General features: G+C 39.4%; 3 protein-coding genes across 3 annotated transcripts; 1 reads left to right on the top strand and 2 right to left on the bottom strand.

The window, feature by feature from the left end:
- Positions 1-2242: 2242 nt before the first annotated feature.
- On the top strand, positions 2243-7576 carry aimp1b (aminoacyl tRNA synthetase complex interacting multifunctional protein 1b). The gene is made up of 7 exons (XM_079257599.1): positions 2243-2372; positions 3534-3628; positions 3804-3917; positions 5582-5767; positions 5851-6050; positions 6933-7104; positions 7186-7576. Exons 1-7 carry the CDS (start codon positions 2341-2343, stop codon positions 7350-7352), a joined length of 966 nt encoding a protein of 321 aa, XP_079113725.1. The 5' UTR covers positions 2243-2340; the 3' UTR covers positions 7353-7576.
- A 139-nt stretch (positions 7577-7715) lies between these two features.
- Positions 7716-11021, bottom strand: LOC306769087 (GTPase IMAP family member GIMD1-like). The gene is made up of 3 exons (XM_079257600.1): positions 8617-11021; positions 8251-8513; positions 7716-8063 (listed from the first exon to the last, which is right to left on the bottom strand). The coding sequence occupies exons 1-3, from the start codon at positions 8765-8767 to the stop codon at positions 7791-7793; spliced, it is 687 nt and encodes a 228-aa protein (XP_079113726.1). The 5' UTR covers positions 8768-11021; the 3' UTR covers positions 7716-7790.
- A 4364-nt stretch (positions 11022-15385) lies between these two features.
- Positions 15386-18045, bottom strand: LOC306768858 (dickkopf-related protein 2-like; the record flags this gene model as incomplete). Its single annotated transcript, XM_079257319.1, has 4 exons — positions 15386-15780; positions 15860-15994; positions 16085-16241; positions 17899-18045. The coding sequence occupies 4 exons, from the start codon at positions 18043-18045 to the stop codon at positions 15386-15388; spliced, it is 834 nt and encodes a 277-aa protein (XP_079113445.1).
- Between the last annotated feature and the right edge of the window lie 5718 nt (positions 18046-23763).

The following is a 23763-nucleotide window of genomic DNA, read 5'->3' as shown; positions in this document are numbered from 1 at the left end:
ACTTTTATTTCTTGATAGTATTTATTTATTTTTCACTTTATTTATTGTTTGTTTTATGCACTTAAAAGTGTAATAAAATAATTTAACTATTGAGAAATTTACATAGTTATTCATTTATTTTGTATTCCCTTAAACAGCATATTTATTTGTTCCATTAATTTAATTAGTTATTTTTTTAAACACATAAATAAATAAATAATCTCCAACCACATCACTTAAAAGAGAGATGTTTTTAAAAAAAATCCTGTAAATTAATTAAGAAAAACTGAGCCAAGTTTTTTTTAAAACTTGTTTTTAAAGTAGCAATTTTAGGTTCAGGTTTTGTCACCAGACTAAGTTTTGATTTAACAATAAAATAAGAAGACTCACATTAAAATCTTAAAACACTTAAAGTTGTTAAAATGAACAGTTCACAGAATCTAATCAATTTGATTAAATACGTAAAAATAGCTGGTATTTACATTTACTTGTGAACACAGTTTCGCTGAAGAAAAACAGCTCAGTTTTCACATATTTAAACATTTATTTAACCAGAGGTATCTAAAGTCAGATCTAGAGGACTCAAAAATTGAAGCAACTCTAAGTTCTGCAAAATGACTGGTTTCTTTGAGTTAGGTATGTTGGAGCAGGGATACATGGAAAACCTCCAGGACTGTAGCTGAACGCTCCATGTTTAAGAAAAGTCTATAATAACACACAACATTCATTCATTCACTTTCCAAACCACTTAGTCTGATTAAGGATCGCAGAGAAGCTGGAGTCTATCCCAGAAATCACTGGGCGAGAAGCAGGTGCACACAACAGAATATGTATAATAAACTGTAAAATGTACCGCAGAACTAAATTACACCACATTTACACAAACTGCTAAAAGAAATACTTATAAAAACTATAAGCTACATAAAAAATGGCTCAAAACCAATCAAACCTGTCAGCATCAGTGATGTTTAATGAGTGCAATGTATTGTATGTAGATTGTTGTTCGTATACTGTGTATATAGTAAATGTGTTTGTCAGTCTTGTTGTCTGTAAAAGTCTGAAGACTATCTTAATGTAGCATATTAATGAAGAATTTATAATAAATTTATACAAAGTATTCAAGATTGTGCATTGTCCTAAATAAATAAATAAATAAATAAATAAACTGACTGTTTCCAACATTTTTGTTTCTACATTTTATCCAGCATCTCCAGTGTAATGAAATCCAACTGTATTAATCAGTTTTCCAGGTTTCACATTCTCTATCAAACACAGGCACAAAATTATTCATCATCTTTAATTTCTGACCAGAAATTTTGATGAAAGACAGAAAAATGTGTTTCAGTTGTAACTTTAATAAAACTTTGTTGTTGTAGTACAAAACATATCCACCAGAGGGAGCTAGCCACCCATTCAAACACATTTTAATTTTCTCTGAATAAATAAACACACACATTAATTTGTAAATTAATTTAACACATTAATAATTTTTAATCTGATAAAAATTCTCTTCTTAAAGTGTTTTACGGATTGATTTAGAAAGAAATACACGTTTTAATCCAGTTCTTTGAGCTTATTTAGGAACTTTGTTTGTGTAAACAATTTCCTCTTGAAATGCAGTTTGTAATCAAAGTGAGATGCGCTGAAAATATAAAAAGTAATTCATTTAACAAACCAAAAGCCAAACCACCTTAGTTTTTTACTATTTAGATTCAATTTTTAATTTGAATGTACTATTAGAACTAGCCTCACAGCAAGAAGGTCACTGGTTTGATCCTTGGCTGGGAGGGGTTTGGTCAGTGGCCTTTCTGTGTGGAGTTTGCATGTTCTCCTCGTGTATGCGTGGGTTCTCTCCGGGTACTCCGGCTTCCTCCCACCATCCAAAGACATGCATGATAGGTTAATTGGTTACTCTAAATTGCCCCTAGGAGTGAGTGTGTGTGTGAGTGGTTGTTCGTCTCTCTGTGTGTCCCTGCGATGGACTGGCGAGCTGTCCAGGGTGTACCCTGCCTGTCGCCCAAAGCCAGCTAGGATAGGCTCCAGCTTCCCCGCGACCCTGAATTGGAATAAGCGGTTTAGAAAATGAATGAATGTATTAGAACTAGTTAATTGACAGTAAATACATCAGTAAGACACTAACTGGTACTATAAAAGCATTCCCTGAATTAAATTTGGGTTAACTTTAAACAGGGAGTATTTCCACTGCCTGATTCTTCTTCTGCGGTTTAAAGTGTAGGCATGTGACCTCTGACCTCCAGCCACAGATGGCGCTGACTCCAGCTGGAGATGGAAGTGGACAGCTGACGGCGTATCTGAGCCGAACGCGCTCTGTGAGCTTTCTGTTCGCCACCAGCCAACAACATGGACAACATGGACAACCTGTTCAACCCCAGGTACGCACTTCTGCTTCACACTCGCTCTAAAACACATTCAGCCTGGAGAAAATCAATCAGATCCATGTAAAAGTTAGAAGCTACAGGTGTCTATTTGCTGCTTCAAAGACGTTTCCAAAAAACCGATGAAATATTTCCTTTAATTCTCTAAATCAAGTCAGTCAAGTCAGCGAAACACTCGCTAGATGAAATATTCTCCAGTTTCTTGAATCTGCATCGTGATATTTGGTAGAATTTACTTTGTTTATTAGCTTATTTATTTGGACAGGAGTATTACAGATCAGTTGTCACACTAGAGTGTGTTTTGTACCAGTTTGTTTTATTTTTAGCATCAGGCCTGTTTGCAGCTGTTGTGTTTATGTCACAGCAGCTGCTGTGTGTAGCTGTGTGTGTGTGTGTGTGTGTGTGTGTGTGTGTGTGTGTTTGTCTATGTACACTAACGAGGACCAGTCCCTGCACCTATGTTACGGGGACTGGGGTCAGGTGAAAAGTTTTCAAGTTATTTTCCTGACAAGGTGAATGTGAGATAGACAAGAATAACAATGAGGATCATAAACTACCTTCAAACATGCCCTTTGATTAACCATAGTTTTCTCTACATATACGGTTATAATCTGATTATTTTCAAAGGCTGGAGGGATTTTCTCTCCACCGCAGCACAGATAAGCGTGTTGATGTGTCAGGTGTGTTTTTCTATGTAAATGCAGACCAACCTCACAGCAGGTGTGCGTCATTAGCTTTTGGTTTACACAAACAGTGTGCGTATGAAGAGCTTTGATGGGATTAGAGATTACACACAGATAACGTAAACTTTGCTGACAGTATGCTAGAAATGCAAACAAATCATACATAACTTTACAGTCGGCCTATTTCGTCCCCACAGAACGAGGAAGGATTTAGCCAACTTTCTGTTCAATGTACAGAACTAATATTATATCTAATTTAACATCTACTATTTAACCGATAATGTAATTTGTTATTTATATAAATGTAAAACTGTTGTTTAAACCTGTAAATCAGTTTTATAGACCTCATTAGTGACAACAATGTTTGGTCAAATATGGAGAGTTGATGTTAAAAGTTAAATATTTTGGATTTTATAAAGAGAATGACCTTCTATCTCTGCTTCTGCTCTCCTTTCTCCTCTTTGTTTGTGTCCAGCCTTGCAGCAGCGCTCATGAAGCTTGATCCAGATGATGGCGAGCAGATCATGGAGTATTTTAAAACCCATGCCCTGCTGAGCAGAGAAAAAGCCTGTAAGACCACAAACACACGGGTTACTTAGCAGCTACAGATGATGATGAATGACCAACATACACACCAGTGAATCATGGAAATAAAGGGACATAAGAAAGATTTCTTAATTTTATTTATAAGTTGATGTCTGTACGGCGCCCCCTTGTGGATGAGATGGAAACTTGTGTGTTGCAGTGCTGCAGGCGTCGGTCAGAGAGCAGAAGAAGCTGCTGGTGGAAAACGCCAAACTGAAAAAGGACATCGAACAGCTGAGAGGTCAACTTCAGGAGAAGCAGAAGAGACGCACCGGTATTCACATGCACACGCAAGCAGAGCTCTTAGATCCAAAGACCCAGGTCAGCTAGTCCAGACCAGAGTCCAGAGACCAGAGTCCAGACCAGAGACCAGACAAGAGACCAGACAAGAGACCAGACCAGAGACCAGACACCAGAGACCACACCAGAGTCCAGACCAGAAACCAGACAAGAGACCAGAGTCCAGACCAGAAACCAGACACCAGAGACCAGATCAGAGTCCAGACCAGGGTCCAGACACCAGAGACCAGATCAGAGTCCAGACCAGGGTCCAGACAAGAGACCAGAGTCAAGACCAGAGACCAAACCAGAGTCCAGACCAGAGACCAAACCAGAGACCAGACACCAGAGACCAGACCAGAGACCAGACCAGAGACCAGACCAGAGACCGAACCAGAGACCAAACCAGAGTCCAAACCAGAGTCCAGAATCCAGACCAGGCCAGAGACCAGACCAGAGACTGAACCAGAAACCAGACCAGGCCAGAGACCAGACCAGAGACTGAACCAGCGACCAGACCAGAGACCAGAGTCCAGACCACAGTCCAGACCAGAGACCAGACCAGAGACTAGACCAGAAACCAGAGCAGACATGGAGAAGCAGCATTTAGCTGTTATGCTGAATGATACCCAAAGATTGTTGGGATAGTCTGTAGCTTCCTGCAACCCTTCATTGTAACAAATGGTTAAGAAAATGAATGAATGAACAGATGGATGGATGGATGGATGGACAGATGGATGGATAGACCGATGGATGGATGGATGGATGGATGGATGGACGGACAGATGGATGGATGGATGGATGGATGGATGGACGGACAGATGGATGGATGGATGGATGGATGGATGGATGGATGGATAGACCGATGGATGGATGGATGGATGGATGGATGATAGACAGATGGATGGATGGATGGATGGATGGATAGACCGATGGATGGATGGATGGATGGATGGATGGATGATAGACCGATGGATGGATGGATGGACAGGTGGATGAATGGATGCTGCAAACAAGTGGAACAAACTGCCAGTGAAGATTAAACCAAATGTTGACACTTTTACTTCCAGATTAAAACCATTTCTTTTCTCCTGCTCCTGCTAAAATCTGCACGATAACTTAACCAGTCTTGTATTAAAAGTTTTTGCTGCCTTTAACTACTTTTCAATGCTTTCTTTGCAATATCTGTAATATTTTTAAAGTTTTATTTAAAACACTTTGGACTATCTTGCATGTGGAATAGGTTGTACAAATAAACTTGCCTTCATGAAGAAGACTGCTGCCAAACAGCTCCTTTATACAGCAGATGTCTATGTTTCCGGTCAGGAGGATAGAGGAGACGAGGAAGCAAATCAAGAGGCCAGAAAACCAGACCAGGCAGAGTTTTAAAAAAGGCAACTTTCATTGTTGCTTCTCAGAAATGTCCTCAGATTCCCACTTTTCCAGTTTCATGAAAGTCTGTGGAATAATTATTTACAGGAGACAAGAGTCCTGAGAAACCTGCAGCTGATTTTCTTCCCCTCTGAGCTGAATCTTTGATAGAGATCTCCTCATTTAATCAGAGACTTTTGAACTTTGATCAAACGATGACGACAGCGAGAGATTAAAAGATGAATTTCTGCTTTTTACTGCTGATTCAGCATCTTTTCTCCATTTCAGCTAAAGCGTTGGCCTCTCAGGCTCCGCCCTCTCTGAGTATTAACTCCGCCCCCTCCTCATCTGTAACACATCGCACCTCCCTGGCTGAAGCAGCAGCTGCTATGACTGCAAATCTTCATCTTTCCTCCTCTTCCTCACATGAGGGCAAAGACAGGCAGAGCAGGAGGAGGCGAGGAGAGAGGAAAGGTGAGGATGGAAGGGAAGGAGGGATGATGAAGGGAAAAGGTGGCGGTAACATGAAAAGACCTGCTGTTCTTTATCTCCATCAGCTCGTCCCACATCAGACCCCCTGTCGCTGGGGGTGGAGTCTCAGATCGACCCGTCACGGCTGGATCTGAGAGTCGGACGGATCCTCAACATCCGCCGTCACCCATTGGCTGAAGCCATGAGTGTCCAGCAGGTGGACGTTGGTGAAAACGTCCCCCGGACAGTCGTCAGCAGGCTGGGAGAGAAAACACAGCTGGACAAGGTGATGCGCCACCTCATCGTCACTGTGTTCAGACTTCATCCAAAATGCATCTTCAGAGTTAAATTATAGAGGATCAGGAGGATTTCATACATTTATTCATTCAAGACAGAGTAGCTGTCGAACCAATGAGACAGCTGTTCCACCGGAGGAGCAACTGGGATTGGTTATAAAATGGTTTTCAATGGAAAGGCCCCAAAGTGTCATCCAAAATATACTCCAAAAAATACTGCAAAAAATACTTTTATTCTTATTTTACTCCCTGAAATATTCAGACATTTTATTGCCAAAGTATTCCAACTTTATTTCAATGGATATGTTTTTTTTAAAATTTATGTTTAATTTTATAAATAATTTAATAAAACCAATAAAGTTAAAAACATATTCAATTTTTTAAAAATACATTTTTAAATGCTCTATTTCTAAAAATAAACTCTTTCTTCTTACTATGTTAGCTTACTTTCTAAAATAATATTCTGTTGACTTTGTGTTACTTTTACAAAAATGTTCTTTAAATATTTAGACTTTTTCAACAAAATATTTGATCATATTTTTATGCACACATCTTAAATTATTTATATTTAACACTAAAGATATTTTGTTTTTTTTTTCACTTTATATTTAAGCAGTTTCTTCTCATTTTCTGACTAAACAAAACAAAATAATTTAAATTTTCCATACAATATTCCTTTTACTCAATTTTAATTAGATTCCTCCTAAAATATTTTTTCTCAGTCAATAAAATTTAAAATAGTATTTATAATTTTTCTGTCTTAATACTTTATCTTTCATTATCTAAAATTTAATATTTAGTGTTATTTTTATTTGAAATTGATAAAAAGATTTGTAGAAATCTATTTAAAGCTTTTTTACATCTGTCTGCAGATGCAGGGCTCGATGGCCGTGTTGCTATGCAATGTCAAGGCCTCTAAGATGAGGGGCGTGGCCTCTCAAGGACGCCTCCTATGTTGCTCTGCCTCTGAAAATTGTGTCGAGCTTCTGGTTCCACCATCAGGCTCCTCACCTGGAGACAGAGTCACCTTCCTCAGTTACCCCGGTAACCACGGTGACAAGTCATCTAATTATCTTGGATCTGTTTATGAGGATGACGTCATGCCATTTGTTCGTGTGTCTGCAGGTGAACCGGACCGGGAGCTCCAGTCCAAGCAGAGGGTCTGGGAGCTTCTGCAGCCCGACCTGAAGGTGGACTGCAGGGGCGTAGCCAACTATAAAGGCTGCGGGTTTGAGGTGAAGGGGAAGGGGCTGTGCAGGGCCCCCACCCTCACCAGCTGCACCATCAGATAGAGTTTCATCAGGGTGGAGATGAGGAACGTTTCACAGAACTAGAACCTTGTTTCTTCACATCAGAACATCAATTTGGTTTTATTTAAATATTTAATCACAAAACATTACAAATATAATCAACAAGGCTGGAATTTGACTTCTATGATACAACATGGCAAAAATTAAATATCTCGTAATTGATATTTACAAGCAATATTACCAAATAAATACGTTGTGAGAAATGATCATTTCGATTATGGAGTCACTGACCTGCCCAGAGCCATGAAGACGAATAAAAAAATTACATTGATTTTCCTGACTTTATATATCAAACTGATGAATAAACAACAACAACAACAACAACAACAATAATAATAATAATAATAATAATTAAAGAATAAAAAAACATAACTGAATAAAAAAATATGGTTCGACAAATAAAAAGTTCCAGGATTTGCATCAGAGTGAAACATCTGTCCTGACTCTCAGAGATCTGTGATGGTTTTTTGCGGAGAGGCAGAGCAGCTTGTCTCTGAGTGGTCGACCGCTGACTGACGGCCAATCACAGCTGTTGTCCAAAAAAAAGACGCCGCCTCCAACTTGTTCAGTCAGGGCTCTCAGCCAATCAGCAGTCATGAGGTAACTTGATGGATGAAGCCCCGCCTCCTCCAGGTGATCAGCGTGCGTGATTACGAGTAAAGCGTGACGATGCCATTGTGGGCCCAGGAGACGCTGGGAACCGAAAAAAATGCAAAATAAATACAAAAACACAAATAAATAAAAGACATTTTTAAAATAAAAAAATCTAAATAAAAAAAATCGACATGAAAACAAGAAAACAAAACAAAACTCGACCTCCAGATTCAGAAACAGTGAAGAAGCTCAATCTGAGATGTAAATAAAGATAAAACTAACCCACCTCAGCGTGGTGATGCAGCTGTGTGTTGTCAGGTAGGACGTCGGCCCTCACAACAATCACGAGCACATGCACGCCCTCGGGGCACAGCTTCTCCAGGCTCTGTGGGCGGGGCATATGAGGGGGCGTGTCCACCACCCTCAGCCTCAGGTCAGACTCCGCCCCCTGCCTTCTGAAATGTCCCGGAAAAGTTCGGCTAAGGAGCTGACATTCTGTTGTCATGGTAACTCCCGGTGCGCAGCAGCCTGTCTGGAATTCGTGTCCACCTGCCAGATGGGTGAAAGCAGCATTTCTGGGTTTATTCAGACATAATACTTAAAAATTACATTAACAAAACAAAAACAAAAACAAAGAGAAGTCAGGACTGACCAATCAGAGCATTCCCAACAGAGCTCCTCCCACTTTGCTTGTCACCCAGCAACAACACATTTAAGACAAGCACATTTTTCTCGTCATCTCCTTCACAACTAAACCATCTGCTCCAGTTTCCATGGAAACTTCTTTTATTACTTAGATCCATCTGAGGAAACAAACAAACAAAAAAAATTAACTTAAAGCTTAATGTCAGAAACTTTTTATTCCAACAGTTGTAAAGAGCAGGTTTATGCTAGCAGGTGATGCTAATCCGCCACCTGAATATCTTAACGTTGTTGTGCCAGAAGGGTAAAATACGAGTCAACAGCAGGATAAACTGTTTGGTAAAGTGAGAGAAAAAATGAAAACATTTGTTATGGGCACAACCCACAAACTCAATTCTGCTGCTCATCCCACCATCAATTTCCTCACAAACGTGCAACGACAAATGGCAACGAAACAGAAGTCCCCATTCATGTATGTAAGGTAGCAGAAATGGATCTCTAGGGCGTTGAGAAAAGACAAAATTACGTGTGTAACCAACACAGGAAACTGTCCGTCCTCATATCCTAAATGGACAAGAAATCATTTTCAGATTTCCACACTGACTGGATGAAGACAGAAATAGATCAACTCTAATGTTTATGCATAAACCATAAAGTATTCCTAAACAACAACAAATGTTTTATTTTACAAGAAAGAAATCTGTTTAAACACATTCTACGAAGACATTAGACTAATTTTTCTGCTGACAAGCATCCTGAGAGCTGATTGTCTCATGTTTCAGCTAATTTATAGTTTTATTCTGACTAATTTAATAAACAGTGTTTGTTGAAGGGATAATGAGCAAAGTCGGACTATAGTATCAAGAATTTATTATAAATCTGTTGTTAAACCCTAGGAATGAATGTAAACACACATCGAGCCATGAGAAGAATAAAAGTGAGGCTTACCTGGCTTACCTGAGCAGGACAGGTGAACACAGACGCATTTCCTGGACTGATCAATATGGAAGGTAGTAAAGCTGTATAGGAGTGGTTACTGGTTAAAATATAACCCGTCTGCTCCATCTGTTGCTCGCTCTGCAGCTTTATAAGGTCATAAAAGAGATAAACGTCCCTGCAGTTCAACCATCGCACCATTATGTGGCATGTCAGCTGTAGTTCCGTGCTGGTCCAGTGTAAATCAATAAAAACATGTCGATCGGACCGTGTGGTCTTTCTGTGTAAAACTGAAGCTGTGTTAATAAAGTTTGACTCCAGAGAGAAGTCTCATCTGCTCCCAGTTTGGCCTGAAAACACACAGATAGCATCTTCTTTCCCAACCACTCTCACACACATTCATCTTGCTATCCCTGTGAGGACCGCACTCATAATTCTGCCCTTATGGCCTCATTAAATGACTGAAAACAGTCCGCATCTTTAAGTGTTCCTCAGCCGTCATGTGCGGGAGGTATTCTCCAAACCTCCAGCTGATAAGACGTTAATCAGCCGTCGCAGCCAGCTCAGGATTTGCATGTGGGCAGACACAAAACAGATGCAGAGGCTCATCAACAGGATGCGTGTCGCCATTTATTGCTTCTAAAAACCAGAATTATGCCTGTTTTGGTTTAGACTGCTCAATACAAAGATGTTGTAGCTTTTTCAACACACATGAACAAAAGTCGAGTTGAGAAGAAATATTTCTGTCTCCAGAAAGCTGTTGAGAAATGTCTTGGAACCAGTTTAATCTGTAAGAATGAAGGCATAGGGAGATATTTCCGACTTTTTAATAAAGCATAAGCACACAGATCAGGCTAACAGTCCATTTATGTTGTATGCAGAAGACAAGAACTCAGCGCTGCCCATGGACTTAACCATGACCAAATAAAAGAAGCATCGGGATGGCGACGTATGACAACATTTATCCATTTATGTATGTAAAAGGAACCAAAATGGGCCTCCTGACAGCTCCTAACATAGACTTAGCCACACAAGAATGCCAGTCTACCACCAGTTAACCAGAACTGATCCTTTTCTTTCTATGGACCTTTTTGAACATTTTAAACCATTTGCATGTCCAGATGATTAAATGTAAAGATGTTTTATGTTGCATGCTTCTCTAATGTGACCACAACTATCAAAGAAGTGTTAGAAACAGGAACACAGTAATTTCACAGTTATGACACCCTGATGAAATTTAAATAATTCCCATGATTTATAGCTGTCGTCAGATGCTAGCTAAGGTGTTAGCATAGCAGTGCAGCCACAAGAAAGCTCATGGAAAAAGAATTTGACAGTATTGTTGTCTATCGATATATTTTGTTTAATTTTAGCTAAACTTCTACCTATAAGTCATGTAATCTGTGTTAGAAAATGTCAGAACTTAGTTATTGGTCATGACTGACTGGAAAGAAGAAAAACAGTACGTGGGACACTTTAACACTCTGGGGACGCTGGCACCATCGGCGATACCAGGGACCAATGTTGTGTTTAATCGAGCATAGCTTTCGAACCATAAAAGATAGAACTTTACTTCCCCCCCCCCCCCCCCCCCCCCCCCCCCTCTTAATCGGGAGACTCCGGGCTTTCAGACAGTGGTTCCGGCATCACTGTAGTCCATTCATAGGTGACACAGTGTCATGTCAAGATAGGAGTTCCAATCAGAGCCTTTGTCTTTGGAGCATGACACGTATTTGTCCAATCAGAGCCGATGATGCCTCTTTATTTTTGGAATAAAGTGTGATATTCTAATTTTCGCCTATTTTTTTAAATTGTATTTTTTATTATAATACTCTTTATTTCAAGCAAAGGACCCTCATTTACATAGCAGTTTATGATATTTCAATTCAAAATAAAAAAAAAAAAAGGTATAGGATATTATGGGGCATTGAAAGGTGGTGTTTTTTTTAGCATTTAAACAAAAAAAAGTCAGGTGAGGTTTATTTCTCTAAAATACCCTTGGTCTCCAGAGGGTTAATGTCCCTACCAATGTCCAAAGCAAACCTTTAAACACAGAGATAAAAATATGAGCTGTTGTCACCCACAGCTGTAATCAGATTACAATCAAAGCCATCAGGAAACCTAGGTGTGCAAATGAGAACTGTGACATTTAGGAAACGCAGATGGAAATGTGACGATAATGCAGATAGTTGTCCTACACTGAGCACGTATGAACTGGGAAGCTGGGACACACTGCTGAGGGAGTGCGTGTGCGCATGCACATGTGTGTTTTCTTTGAAACAGGCATAACCAAAGCAAAGGACAGTTATGCCCAACAGCCAGGGTCCATGCAAAGGGAAGCAGGGCTTGCCTCCTGCCTCCAAAAGATCCCAATCGATCCGAGGAAGGTTTCAGGAAACAGACATTACCATATGTGCTTGTACACATTAACAGCACATCTTGCAGACTTTCGACTCATCAGGATTAAAACAATCTGTGTTTTAACCCCCTGAGAGGGGAATGCTGCTACGTTTTCCTGACTCGCTAAGCTAGCTAAAATATATCATGTTGATATAGTGTAGCCACGTAAAATGAACTAATTTCTGCCCAGTTTTTAATATTAATCTTAAAAAACAAATAAAAAGATGCTTTCAGACTCTTCTTTTGTTATGGAGAGAGGGACAGCCTACATCAGATAAGTTATAGTAGTTACAGTAGTTTTGAGGCAAGTTGTTTCCTCAGGTGTACGATCCCTCATTCCCCTTTTCCCACCCCTGTTATTCTTCCAAAACCAGATAAAACAGCTGGTTCCTGACTTTTTCTTGTACACTATGTCGTCCCTGTCATCAAGATAGCTTTCTCCTGGAAAATTAAGATAAAATGTTAATTGGAATTATTGCTGTTGGCTTCTTGTTTAGCAACTAGCTTAATCCCAGTGAGTAAAACCAGAAAGTAGCCTTGACCTTCACACTGAAGTAAAGCGACTTGGAGACTCAACAAGCAACTTTTCTTGTCTTTCTGTACTCACCCTGTTTTCTTACAATGATAAACACTGAAGTAAGCTAATTTTTAATGTATTCAGAACATGTTTATCACAGAAAATCTGGTCTAACATGAGCTAGCTTTGTGCTACATGATGTCAAGTGAACATTTCCGCAGGAAATGGCTTTCTGCTGGAAATGCAGAAGTAAAAATACCTGATTACTGCAGGTATTCAGATTTATCCACAGTAACAAGAAACAAATGGAAAACAGCAGAAAGAAGGATAAACAAGCAAGAAAATGAAATTGTGATGTAAATTTAGCATCTCTTCCATATGATTCTGTTTTCCAGAAAAAAAAACATTTAGACCAGTTCAAATACCTGAGATATTAAAAGCTTTCACAATGTGGTCATGGTGAGCTTTTATCAGGTCCAGATCAGGAATTACTTCCCTGTTTCTTTACAGGCTAGTGGGAACAATTTCCCTCTTTGTTAATCTCATCACCGCCCACCGGCTACTGGGAGAACATTTCAGAAACATCCTGAACAGATGGGCTCTCTGTCACACATTTTATACGCTAGTTAAACACTCATTAGTTGCATTTAAGCTAAAGAAACATACAAATGTTAAACTTAAAGGTGAATCTGTTGTAAACAACAAGATTTATTGCAGCTACATAAAACCACATGAGAAACAGACACAATCAACAGCACTATATAAACTAGCTAAGTGTGTTGTGTGCTAACATTACTACTTAATCAGGTTTAGCACTCTGAATTATATCAAGACATAGAGCATCATCTTTTGGTTGCTTTATTAATAAATGCAGACTAACACCATGATGCTTGTGGAGGCTTAACTTCCTCATTCATCATGTCATCACGTAACTACATAACACCAGATATCAGTGCGTGACATAGTGGATAAAGTAGTCTTAACTATAAACTAGCTGCTAGCAAGCAGATCGAATTTAAAATAACAAAAATATAAGTTTTCTTTTGTTGCACCACTTTTGAGTTTTAAAATTACTTGATGGCCAAAAGCATAAAAAGAGATGGATATGTCAGAAATCCCAAACCCATTTATTAAAACAAACTGATGATTAACAATGATTGGCTACAAAAAATTATCTCTGTTTAAAGTAATGGAGTTAGGTGAGATTTACACATGTAGAAAATTACTAATTTATACCAGCTTTCATCTCAAAAGGCTCAGTTTATAGAAAAATCATTTTTACACAATATTAGTGCAATTATACAACATCCAGACAAACATCAGGCCTTGTTTTAAAGAAACAACATAATTTGTTCTGGAAAAATTAAAGTCATATTTAGCTAAGGTAAAAAAAAAAAAAAAAAAATCCCTATTAACATTCACAGAAATATCTTTAGTCTTATGAACTTCAACACCAACATACACTCGTTATACTATATCTGTATCCCAACATTAATGTAACGGCAGCAAACAAAAGATCCAGATGAGTGTTAGCTTGATAGAAAATGTTCACACATAAGCTACTTTTTTTATTCTTGTTGAATCAAAACTTGAATATAAAGTTATTTGATATCATGAAACTGTGATTTCGGCTAATGCTAGCAGCTTTTATCGACTAATAATAGAATAAAACTGAAGCCAAGAACAAATTTAACACAAAAAAGCTCTATTTACCATCCTTTTAATAAACAATAAACATTTTCCAGTTTTTGAAGTTTAATCTGGATTTTTGCCAAAGCACTTTGTTTTAGCAAAAAAGGCTTCTTTTGGCTAGCTTACAAAGAGAAATACAACAGATGTTCATCCTTTTTTGTTATCCAGTTTCAGTTGTAACCAAATTAATGCCAAATGCTGAATTTCAGTAAGCATAAGGCCTTGATGGCCAGTTAATGAAGAGATATCAACCTGAAAATATAATGTTTAGGGCATTTACAACTGATTAGCAGTAGCTTTTTAACTTCAAGAAAATCAGAAACATTTTGCAGCTGAAACAAACATGCCTTAAAATTAAAATAAGAATGATTTTTTTTCCCTGAAGAATTTTACAAGCAATAAAGAAAAGACTTCATGTTTTTATTTACTTGGTTGTTTAGTTTCCGTTTTTGCTTATGCTAAATGCTAAATTGTTGCCTTGTTTTAGCTAACATAGGACTTTTAAGGTGAGTTAATAAAGAGATATCAAGTTAAAAACATAATTTAGTTCCTTGCATGTCAGAAGCAGCTACAACAGACATGCGTCAGACATTCAAAATTAAGGAAAAAGGCAACTTGTTTACAGAAAAAAAACAAATAACAGTTTATAGGATTAAAGCTGAAACTTATTTTTCTTATTTTATGTTATTTATTTCTCCCTAAGGTCCACAGGGTTGGAAAAAAAAGTAATGTTTTTGTTTATCTGGTCAAGTTTTATTTGGTTTTAGCCTAATTATTACTACATTTTAGCTAATGTAGGACTTTAAAGGCTAGCTAATAAGGAGATATTAAGTTGAAAGCATGACTTCTTTTCCTGAATGCTTGAGGCAGCTGCAACAGACATGCATCAGAAATTCAACAGTGTTTTTCCTGTTGGTGTTAATGAAGTCAAACTGGATTTCAAAGTAGTTTCTGCCCGTCTAGACACCCATGAAGAAACCAGATCTGAACCACAAAGAGTTTCACATCTTGCTTAGTTTATGTGTCAATGCTACCTCGCAGGAAGCTAATTAGCATCCAGATACTGGTCAAGTGGAGGAGGGGAGGTGAAAACAAGAATGTTATTCAACCTTCCCTTGATAAAAAAAAACCCTCCTGTCTTTCTCTGCCTGTCTTCGCCTCCAGGCTCCATCATTACAGAATAGACAAAGTGTTCTTCCTCTCTGTTACTGTCTTTCTGTCCATCAGTCCATCTTTAATTTTTCTTGCACACGTGAAGTCTTGTCTTTGAAACGGCTGAAGACGACTTTGCCGACGATGATGACGATGTTGAGGACAGCACCGAGGTGTGTGGAGAGGAATGGCGAGATGACGAAGATGAGGCGGCGGACTTGGGCTTTGCAGCCATCAACGAGGACGATAATGGAGTCGAAGGCTGGGCTCTGGAGTCCCGTAGAGTCCGGCAGACGAGTCCGTCTCCACAGGGACAGCGCTGGAACAGCTCCAGACCGTGGTGTCCTTTGTGCCGCTGCCGTGTACAAACCTGGCCCTCCCGCAACACCGGCTTGCAGATACGAGTCCAGAAGTGACGGGCGCAGCACAAACCATCCAAACAGTCGGAGGAACGCAGGCAGGAGTCCCCGACCTGGCCTGGAGAGATGGAACACTTGTTCACGCATGAAGGAAGTGTTTCATGCTGAGATAAGACAAGTCCAGAGACAAAACCCACCTTTACTGGACGACCCCTGAGTATCCATTCTCCCTCTTTTCCTCCATCCTTTCCTTTTGGACAGTGGAATTGTGTCTCCGTCGATGTCAGGGATACTCTGAGACAGAAAACTGTCCATATCAGGAGCACAGATACCTGGAGGAGAAAGAGAGGAAGGAAGATGCTGGCAGCAGACTGAAGATGCTTTCCGTTTCCAAACAAGAGAATTTGTAGTTTTAATCTTACTGTTGCTGCAGTGGTTGCCAGGGCAACACATGCCGTCCCTGTGGCAGTGCCGGTTCCTCCGGCGGCAGGTCTGGCAGCGGGAGTGGATGGGACCCTTGGTGGGGACGTGGCAGTAGCTCCCCTCGCTGCACTCCAGGTCACTCATGCACTGGTAGAGCTGCAGAGAAACAGAGGTTACATTTCATTTCATGCACCCTGAAACCAGTTCAAACCAGTCAATAACCACTGGCTCCAGCCCAGCAGGGTCTTTGTCTTGTGTTGTCTTTTGATAAACAAGTCAAAATGATGTAAATGACATAAAACCAGGTATGGTTGTCATCTCACAATATTCCAAAAGCCACTTTTTTTGTTTTACAGGCAAAAGTGTCCAAATGTGTCTTTCTAGGTCCTCATCTGACCCAGCTTCATGTTTTTAGGACAAGACAAATCCTGTTTTCTCAGCAGACCACACGCCTTTATATGTTATCCTAAATCAGATACAAACCTGATTCTTTCAAAGCAACCTGAATGGTCCTGCTGCCTCATATCCAATGTTTACCTCAGTCAGGTGAAACAGGTGTAAACACAGCATTCAGGCTGAAGTCTGATAGGTTACATTTAGTTCATGAAGAGAGAAAGCGTGAAAAAGATGTGAATTTAGCATTAAAACCTGCGGAATGGGATTTCAAGCTAACTCAGCATGTAACCTGTAATCCACGTGGTACCGCAACATCACCTGGCGGTCTCCATGGGGATCGTATCTGTCTAGTTAAGACTTTATGTTTCAGGAAAAGGATAGGAAACAAATAAAACCCGCAGATGTGACGACAGGTTAAAGGGGTGCTATTTGGAGTTTTCTGAGCTTTCTAAAGTGTTACAGTGTTGAATCCTCATCAGACATGTGAAAGGCACTGTTTTTTAAAACCTAAACGCATGTTTGAGTTTGGGTTTGAGTTCCAGCACGCTCTCCGTTCGGTTTCCATGGCAACGAAAAACGCGTCGTTTTAGAGAGTTTTTTCTACTTGGAAATCCTTGTGACGTCCCGGGGGATAAGGTTGGGTGATTGGTTACCTTCTACTGGTTAACAAGGGCATGTACAAATACATCAGGCGGGTGGAAAACGTGGGATAAAGTTATTTCCAACGATGGCTGGTGAGTTTACCAAAGAGAGACATCCTGCTGCATTCGTTGCTGTGGGTTGCTGTTTTCCACTTCGTTTTCAGGCTCTGATTCAGGTTCCAACATGTAGGGCTGTATGCTATGTGTTGACATTGTATTTTATGTTTTTTATTGATTCATATTAGCCTAATCCTTCTGTTTATGAGATGTTACAATGACGGCGAAAGCAGGTGCGGTGCGCGCTCCCGATATAGTGCAGTGGCGGGGGGCTTAATGCGGAAGAGTCTCAATCCACTCGTTTTGCCCACAGGCTGATCTGACAGCCTACGGAGAGGGTCGGTCTGAAGTAAATAAAGAGATTTGTGACAACAACTCCATCAATCCCAGCCCTTCTGGGCTCAGAAATAAAAATAAATTAGCCCGAAATGCACATAATAGTTCCACTTTAAAGTAAATGAAGAGTTAAAGCCAGAAAAAATACTTTTCTGTTTGTTTTGATTCGTTTTGCTTTGACATCCGGTGAGAATTTTAGTTGGAACGACTTTTTTCACGTGTGGCACCATTTTTACCTGATCTTCACCCCTGCATGGCCCCCCCATCCTAAATGTTCTAGATCCGCCCCTGCAGTTTTACAGTGACTTACTGGTTGAACTGGGACACACGAGACCCACATTTACTGGAAAATACCCAGAAAGAAACATAAACATGACCCTCACCGTCATGTCCACGCTCGGCTCCCACGCGGTCCTGTTCCCTGGGAGTGGGTGACCCCCCCGGAGGATCACGGTTCGGATAGAGTTCAGCCTGACACGCGCCTCCACGCGACGGGAACACGCCAGGAGCGCGAGCCCGAGGCTCACCATCAGCACCAGAAGACGGGTCATGGCTGCAAACAGATGATCATTTTCATTTCAAACTGTTCAATCACAAATCAATCAATAACAATCCCCCCTGCAGCGCTGTGACGCTTCACCTTCTGAAAGACGTGAGGAAATGGACCGGGTCCCGGTTCGGTTCTGCTGGATCCAGGTGAAAGTGGCTGGTTTCAGGTGAGCAGCTCCATCAGAACTCCGCTGCTGCGCGAGGACAGGTGAGGGTCAAAAACATCCTGGTCCTTTTTATAGACGGCTTCCAGCACGGTCCTCCCACCGTCCCGGCCGCGCGCCTTCTGCCCGAACACACCGATACCCGCGTGCCCCCCCCCCCCCCCCCCCCCCACCCCAACACACACACACACACACACACACACACACACACACACACACCTCACCTGCAGCCATCGATACAGAGGAAGCTGGTTCGGTTTTGGAGCTGAAATAAAACATGAAAACAGATGTGATGAAGATGATGATGATGATGATGATGATGATGCAGATGAAGATTTTAACGAGAGAAACATGGAAATAATTCAATAAGTCATATAAAAACTTTTGAACTCTGATTCAGTAAATCAAATATAGGGATGGAAATCAGACTAAAAAAAACGTATGTTTAAGTTTTTTAATGTATGTATGTATGTATATATATATATATATATATGTATGTATGTACGTATGTATGTATGTATGTATGTATGTATGTATGTATGTGTATGTATGTATGTATATATATATATATATATATATATATATATATATATATATATATATATATATATATATATATATATATATATATACATATATATATATATATATATATATATATGTATGTATATATATATATATATATATATATATATATATATATATATATATATATATATATATATATTAGACCTCTTCAAATTTGACCTTTTTCATCAAACATATGTAAACTGATATTTTTCCCATTCTCCAAGGTCTAACTTAAATTAAATATACCAGTTATTTTGATCTTGGACCTTGGCTATGCCTGTCTCAAGATGCATGTAGTTTTATTGTTGACGATTTTAAAAAACAATGCAAAATCTGGGATATTATGTCCTTGTTTTCATTGTAGCTTCCCAGAGGTTAAGGCTATAGCATTGAAAGTTGTACCAAATGAAAGCAAATAAAATGTTCTTGCATGTAGATGTTAACACATTAACACCTGTGTAAATTTGAAATAATTTTAATGCACAAACAATGTCAAACATTCATATTTTTTATGCTTGGAAAGTATGACATCATATGACACACAACTTTATCTCAGATGTTACTTTTAATCCAAGTACATCACAATTTATCACTAATTATGTTTCATTTCGTTATTTGAGATTGTCAGTTAAGATTGATTTGGTCAGATTTGTGAACTGCTGACATCATGGCACCTTCAAGACAGCTATGCAGCGAGAAGTGGTTAGCAATACAAGTGAACAGGATGAACCAACTGAAAAGAGAAGAAAGGTGTCAACTCCCGGCACAAGGTTGTTCAGTGGTGTGTATCTCATTGGGTAACCCAGCTCCAGCATCAGTCAACTTCCTACTAATTGCCAGGTGTATATATATATATATATTGTCCCTGAGATGGAGTGGCGAGCTGTCCAGGATGTACCCTGCCTTTCGCCGAAAGCCAGATGGGATAGGCTCCAGCTTCCCCACGACCCTGAATTGGATTAAGTTTAGATAATAAATGAATGAATATATATATATATATATGGTAAATGGACTTGTACTTCTATAGCGCTTTTCTAGTCATACAGACCACTCAAAGCGCTTTACACTACTTGTCACATTCACCCATTCGCGCACACACTCACTCATACCCCGATAGGCACATCGGGGGGCAGTTTGGGGTTCAGTGTCTTGCCCTAGGACACTTCGGCATTTCAGGGGAAGCCTGGAATCGATCCCCCAACTTACCAGTTGAAGGACAACTGCTCTTCCTCCTGAGCTACAGCCGACAGCCGCTATCTATCTATCTATCTATCTATCTATATATCTATATATATATATACACACATATATATATATATATATATATATATATATATATATATATATATATATATATATATATATACATATACATATATATATATATATATATATATATATATATATATATATATATATGTATATATATATGTGTGTGTGTGTGTGTGTGTGTGTATTATACGGGTGTAACAGGTGGGGTTGATATGTTTTTAACTTTTAATATTTTTGGTTTTTCTTCTTTTCTCTTGTTTTGGTTATATCTGATTTAAACCACTGATTAAATATAGAATTTATTCAATCAAGGGTCTTTGTTTGACTTTGACATCAAATATGTCCCACCGAGGAAGGCCAACCCTTAATAAGTCAAGAAAAACAAACAAAAAAAGAACGTTTATGATGTTTATTTATAATATCGGGGGCTGAAAGTCTGGGCAAGCAGAAGTTTATCACGTAAACAAAATATTCTACCAGCGTAATGAGAAATCCACTTTGTGTAAAACCCGTATAATGTACTCTTATGGCTGGAGTCATTATGAGAAATAAACTATACATGATTAATTTGACTAATTTTAGCTGCAAATAATTAGTTACATTTGAAGGAATATTCATTTTCACCTCATTATTTTTTCAGGATGTAAAATTGTGAAATTCTTCTGGTCCAGTTGTTTTTCAGGGTTTTACGAAACAACATTCTGTGACATCAACACTTTTTATTCTTTATTTAGTGAAACCAAAACGGAAATCGAGGACAAAAAGGACAGCAAACAAACTGTAATAATGGAATTGTATAAATATAAGAAATACGCAGGCTAATGGCGATAGCAATGTCAGTGATTATATATTGTTCATAATAATACTGGATGAGACCAATAATAATAATAAGTCCGTACTATGATCATCGTGTTTGTCATTAAACAAAGCTGAATATAACCTGGAACTTCTCCACCTGTCTCGGCATCTCCTGTCTCTGAGTGTCTGGAAGCTTTTATTTTCTCACATTGATCGTTGCTACGGAAACAAGTTTTCTGCTTCCTGTTATTAACGACTCTTTCATACGTAGAGTCGCTCTTAAACGAGTCCAGACGTCTGTCTTTTGTTGATTTGCCCTTGATATTCTGATAATCTGGCTAAAGACTCAACCGCAGTTAGCATGGCTAGCCGCTACTAGCTAGTGCGATGGTCACAAGCTAGTGTGCTAGCTTCCATTAGTATGGACGTCCAATCAGATGGTTATAAATTGGAACATTTAGCACTGACTGTTTATTGCAGAGTGTCTCTCAGTCGTCTGCTTGATGGAAAAACTTCAGGACAAGTCAGGACTTCCTGGACATTCACGGGGACAAATATCAGTGAATATTAAAGGTTAATTTTTGCTGCTGTGAATGCAAAATATTGTTCAGGTAATTAAAGTATGTTTAGATGATTTCAAGCTTTTTCCAGGTACAGGTGTTATGTAGCATTTTAAAAGGACAGATGACCGTTAGCTCTGAGCAGCATGGGACTCGATGTAAATGTTCACATTGAGTTGACTTGTGCATGGTTTAGTCGTCAGCGTTAATATGCAACCTGCTGGGGGCGCTACTACAGAAACAGTTGCCAGGATAAACTGATAAAAACTGATGTCTCACCTCTGGATTGTATATAAGGAGCTGGCAGAGTCCTCTGCATGACCAGATCAGTTTACCAGCCTTCACCTGGAGCTACAGTTCTTCTTCCTCGGCTTTTATCTTCGTCATTCTCTCCGAGTCCAGGAGTCGGCTACAGGTCACCTGAAACTGCTTCGGGATTTCACATCGGGATCTCAGGAAGTCTGACTGTAGCAACCAGACTTTACAGGGTTTTTATTACAGGTTTGTTTGATTCACAATAACCTGCAGCGATCTGCTGACGTGTGGAAAGATACTGGTTTAACTCACCGTGTGAAACTTCTTTTATCTGTTGTCCAAGTTTTATTTCACACAAAGCAGATTTACTGACTGTCTCATACAAACACAAGGTACAAAATCATCAGTAATTTTCATGATAAAGGCTTGAAGTACTGACTTTTCCTGATGCGTGCGATAGTGATGATGTGAACATTTAAGTTTCCACTGCGTGATAACATCAGCATCATCAATGATAACAGCAGAACGACATTCAGCAGAAGTTCAGCTTCAGATGCTGAACAGATGAGATTAGATGAGATTAGATGAAATGAAATGAGATTAGATGAGATAAAGATGAGATTAGATAAGGATGACATGAGATAAAGGAGAGATGAGATGGGATGAAGATGGCAATAAAATGAGATGAGATAAAAAAAATTAGATGTGATTAAAGGAAGATGAGCTGAGGTGAAGATGAGATGAGATGTGATGAGATAAAGATGAAATGATGATGAGATAAGATGAGATGGGATGAAGATGGAGATGAGATAAAGATTACATGAGGTCATGGAGAGATGAGATGAGATTAGATGAGATGAAATAAAGTTGAGATTAGATAAAGACGAGCTGAGATGAAGATGAGGTGTGATGGGATAAAAATGAGATGAGACAAAGATTAGATGAAATGAGATGAGATTATATGAAATGAGATGAGATGAGATTGAGATGAAGATGAGATGAGATGAGGTGAGATGAGATGAGATGAGATGAGATGAGATGAGATGAGATGAGATGAGATGAGATGGAGATGGAGATGGGGATGGGATGAAGATGAGATGGAGATGGAGATGGGGATGGGATGAAGATGAGATGAAGATGAGATGGAGATGAGATGGAGAGGAGATGTGATGAGATGAGATGGAGATGGAGATGGGGATGGGATGAAGATGAGATGAAGATGAGATGGAGATGAGATGGAGATGGGGATGGGATGAAGATGAGAGGAGATGAGATGAAATGAGATGAGATGAGATGAGATGAGATGGAGATGGGATGAAGATGAGAGGAGAGGAGATGAGATGAGATGAGATTGAGATGAAGATGAGATGAGATGAGATGAGATGAGGTGAGATGAGATGAGATGAGATGAGGTGAGATGAGATGAGATGGAGATGGAGATGGAGATGGGGATGGGATGAAGATGAGATGAAGATGAGATGGAGATGAGATGGAGATGGGGATGGGATGAAGATGAGAGGAGATGAGATGAAATGAGATGAGATGAGATGAGATGAGATGAGATGAGATGGAGATGGAGATGGGGATGGGATGAAGATGAGAGGAGAGGAGAGGAGATGAGATGAGATGAGATGGAGATGGGGATGGGATGAAGAGGAGAGGAGATGAGATGAGATGAGATGAGATGAGATGAGATGGAGATGGGGATGGGATGAAGAGGAGAGGAGATGAGATGAGATGAGATGAGATGAGATGAGATGGAGATGGGGATGGGATGAAGAGGAGAGGAGATGAGATGAGATGAGATGAAATGAAATGAGATGAGATGAGATGGAGATGGGGATGGGATGAAGATGAGAGGAGAGGAGAGGAGAGGAGAGGAGAGGAGAGGAGATGAGATGAGATGAGATGAAGATTGAGGTGAGATGAAGATGAAGATGAAGGTTGAGGTGAGATGAAGATGAGTTTTGGAAGAAAATTTTTACAAGGTAAAAATGTTTTTATAAAATAAAGAAACTAAATCTAGATAATTAAATTAAATGACAAAATTATCATAAAGTGCCTTAAAACTCACTCAAAA

This window comes from Telmatherina bonti, assembly GCF_933228915.1.
Source record: "Telmatherina bonti genome assembly, chromosome: 18".
In the NCBI taxonomy this organism is placed as follows: Eukaryota; Metazoa; Chordata; class Actinopteri; order Atheriniformes; family Telmatherinidae; genus Telmatherina; species Telmatherina bonti.
Note: the sequence above shows the minus strand (reverse complement) of the source record. Positions and strands in the feature narration are given on the sequence as shown.

Bases quoted from the DNA above. Each gene is read 5' to 3' on its own strand.
- aimp1b (XM_079257599.1), top strand. From the start codon at position 2,341: ATGGACAACATGGACAACCTGTTCAACCCCAG. The intron at 3,918-5,581 runs GTATTCACATGC...TCTCCATTTCAG, and splicing joins GAAGCAGAAGAGACGCACCG to CTAAAGCGTTGGCCTCTCAG. The intron at 6,051-6,932 runs GTGATGCGCCAC...ATCTGTCTGCAG, and splicing joins AGAAAACACAGCTGGACAAG to ATGCAGGGCTCGATGGCCGT.
- LOC306769087 (XM_079257600.1), bottom strand. From the start codon at position 8,767: ATGGATCTAAGTAATAAAAGAAGTTTCCATGGAAACTGGAGCAGATGG. The intron at 8,514-8,616 runs GTCAGTCCTGAC...CCCATCTGGCAG, and splicing joins TGTTGGGAATGCTCTGATTG to GTGGACACGAATTCCAGACA. The intron at 8,064-8,250 runs GTGGGTTAGTTT...TTCGGTTCCCAG, and splicing joins AGCTGCATCACCACGCTGAG to CGTCTCCTGGGCCCACAATG.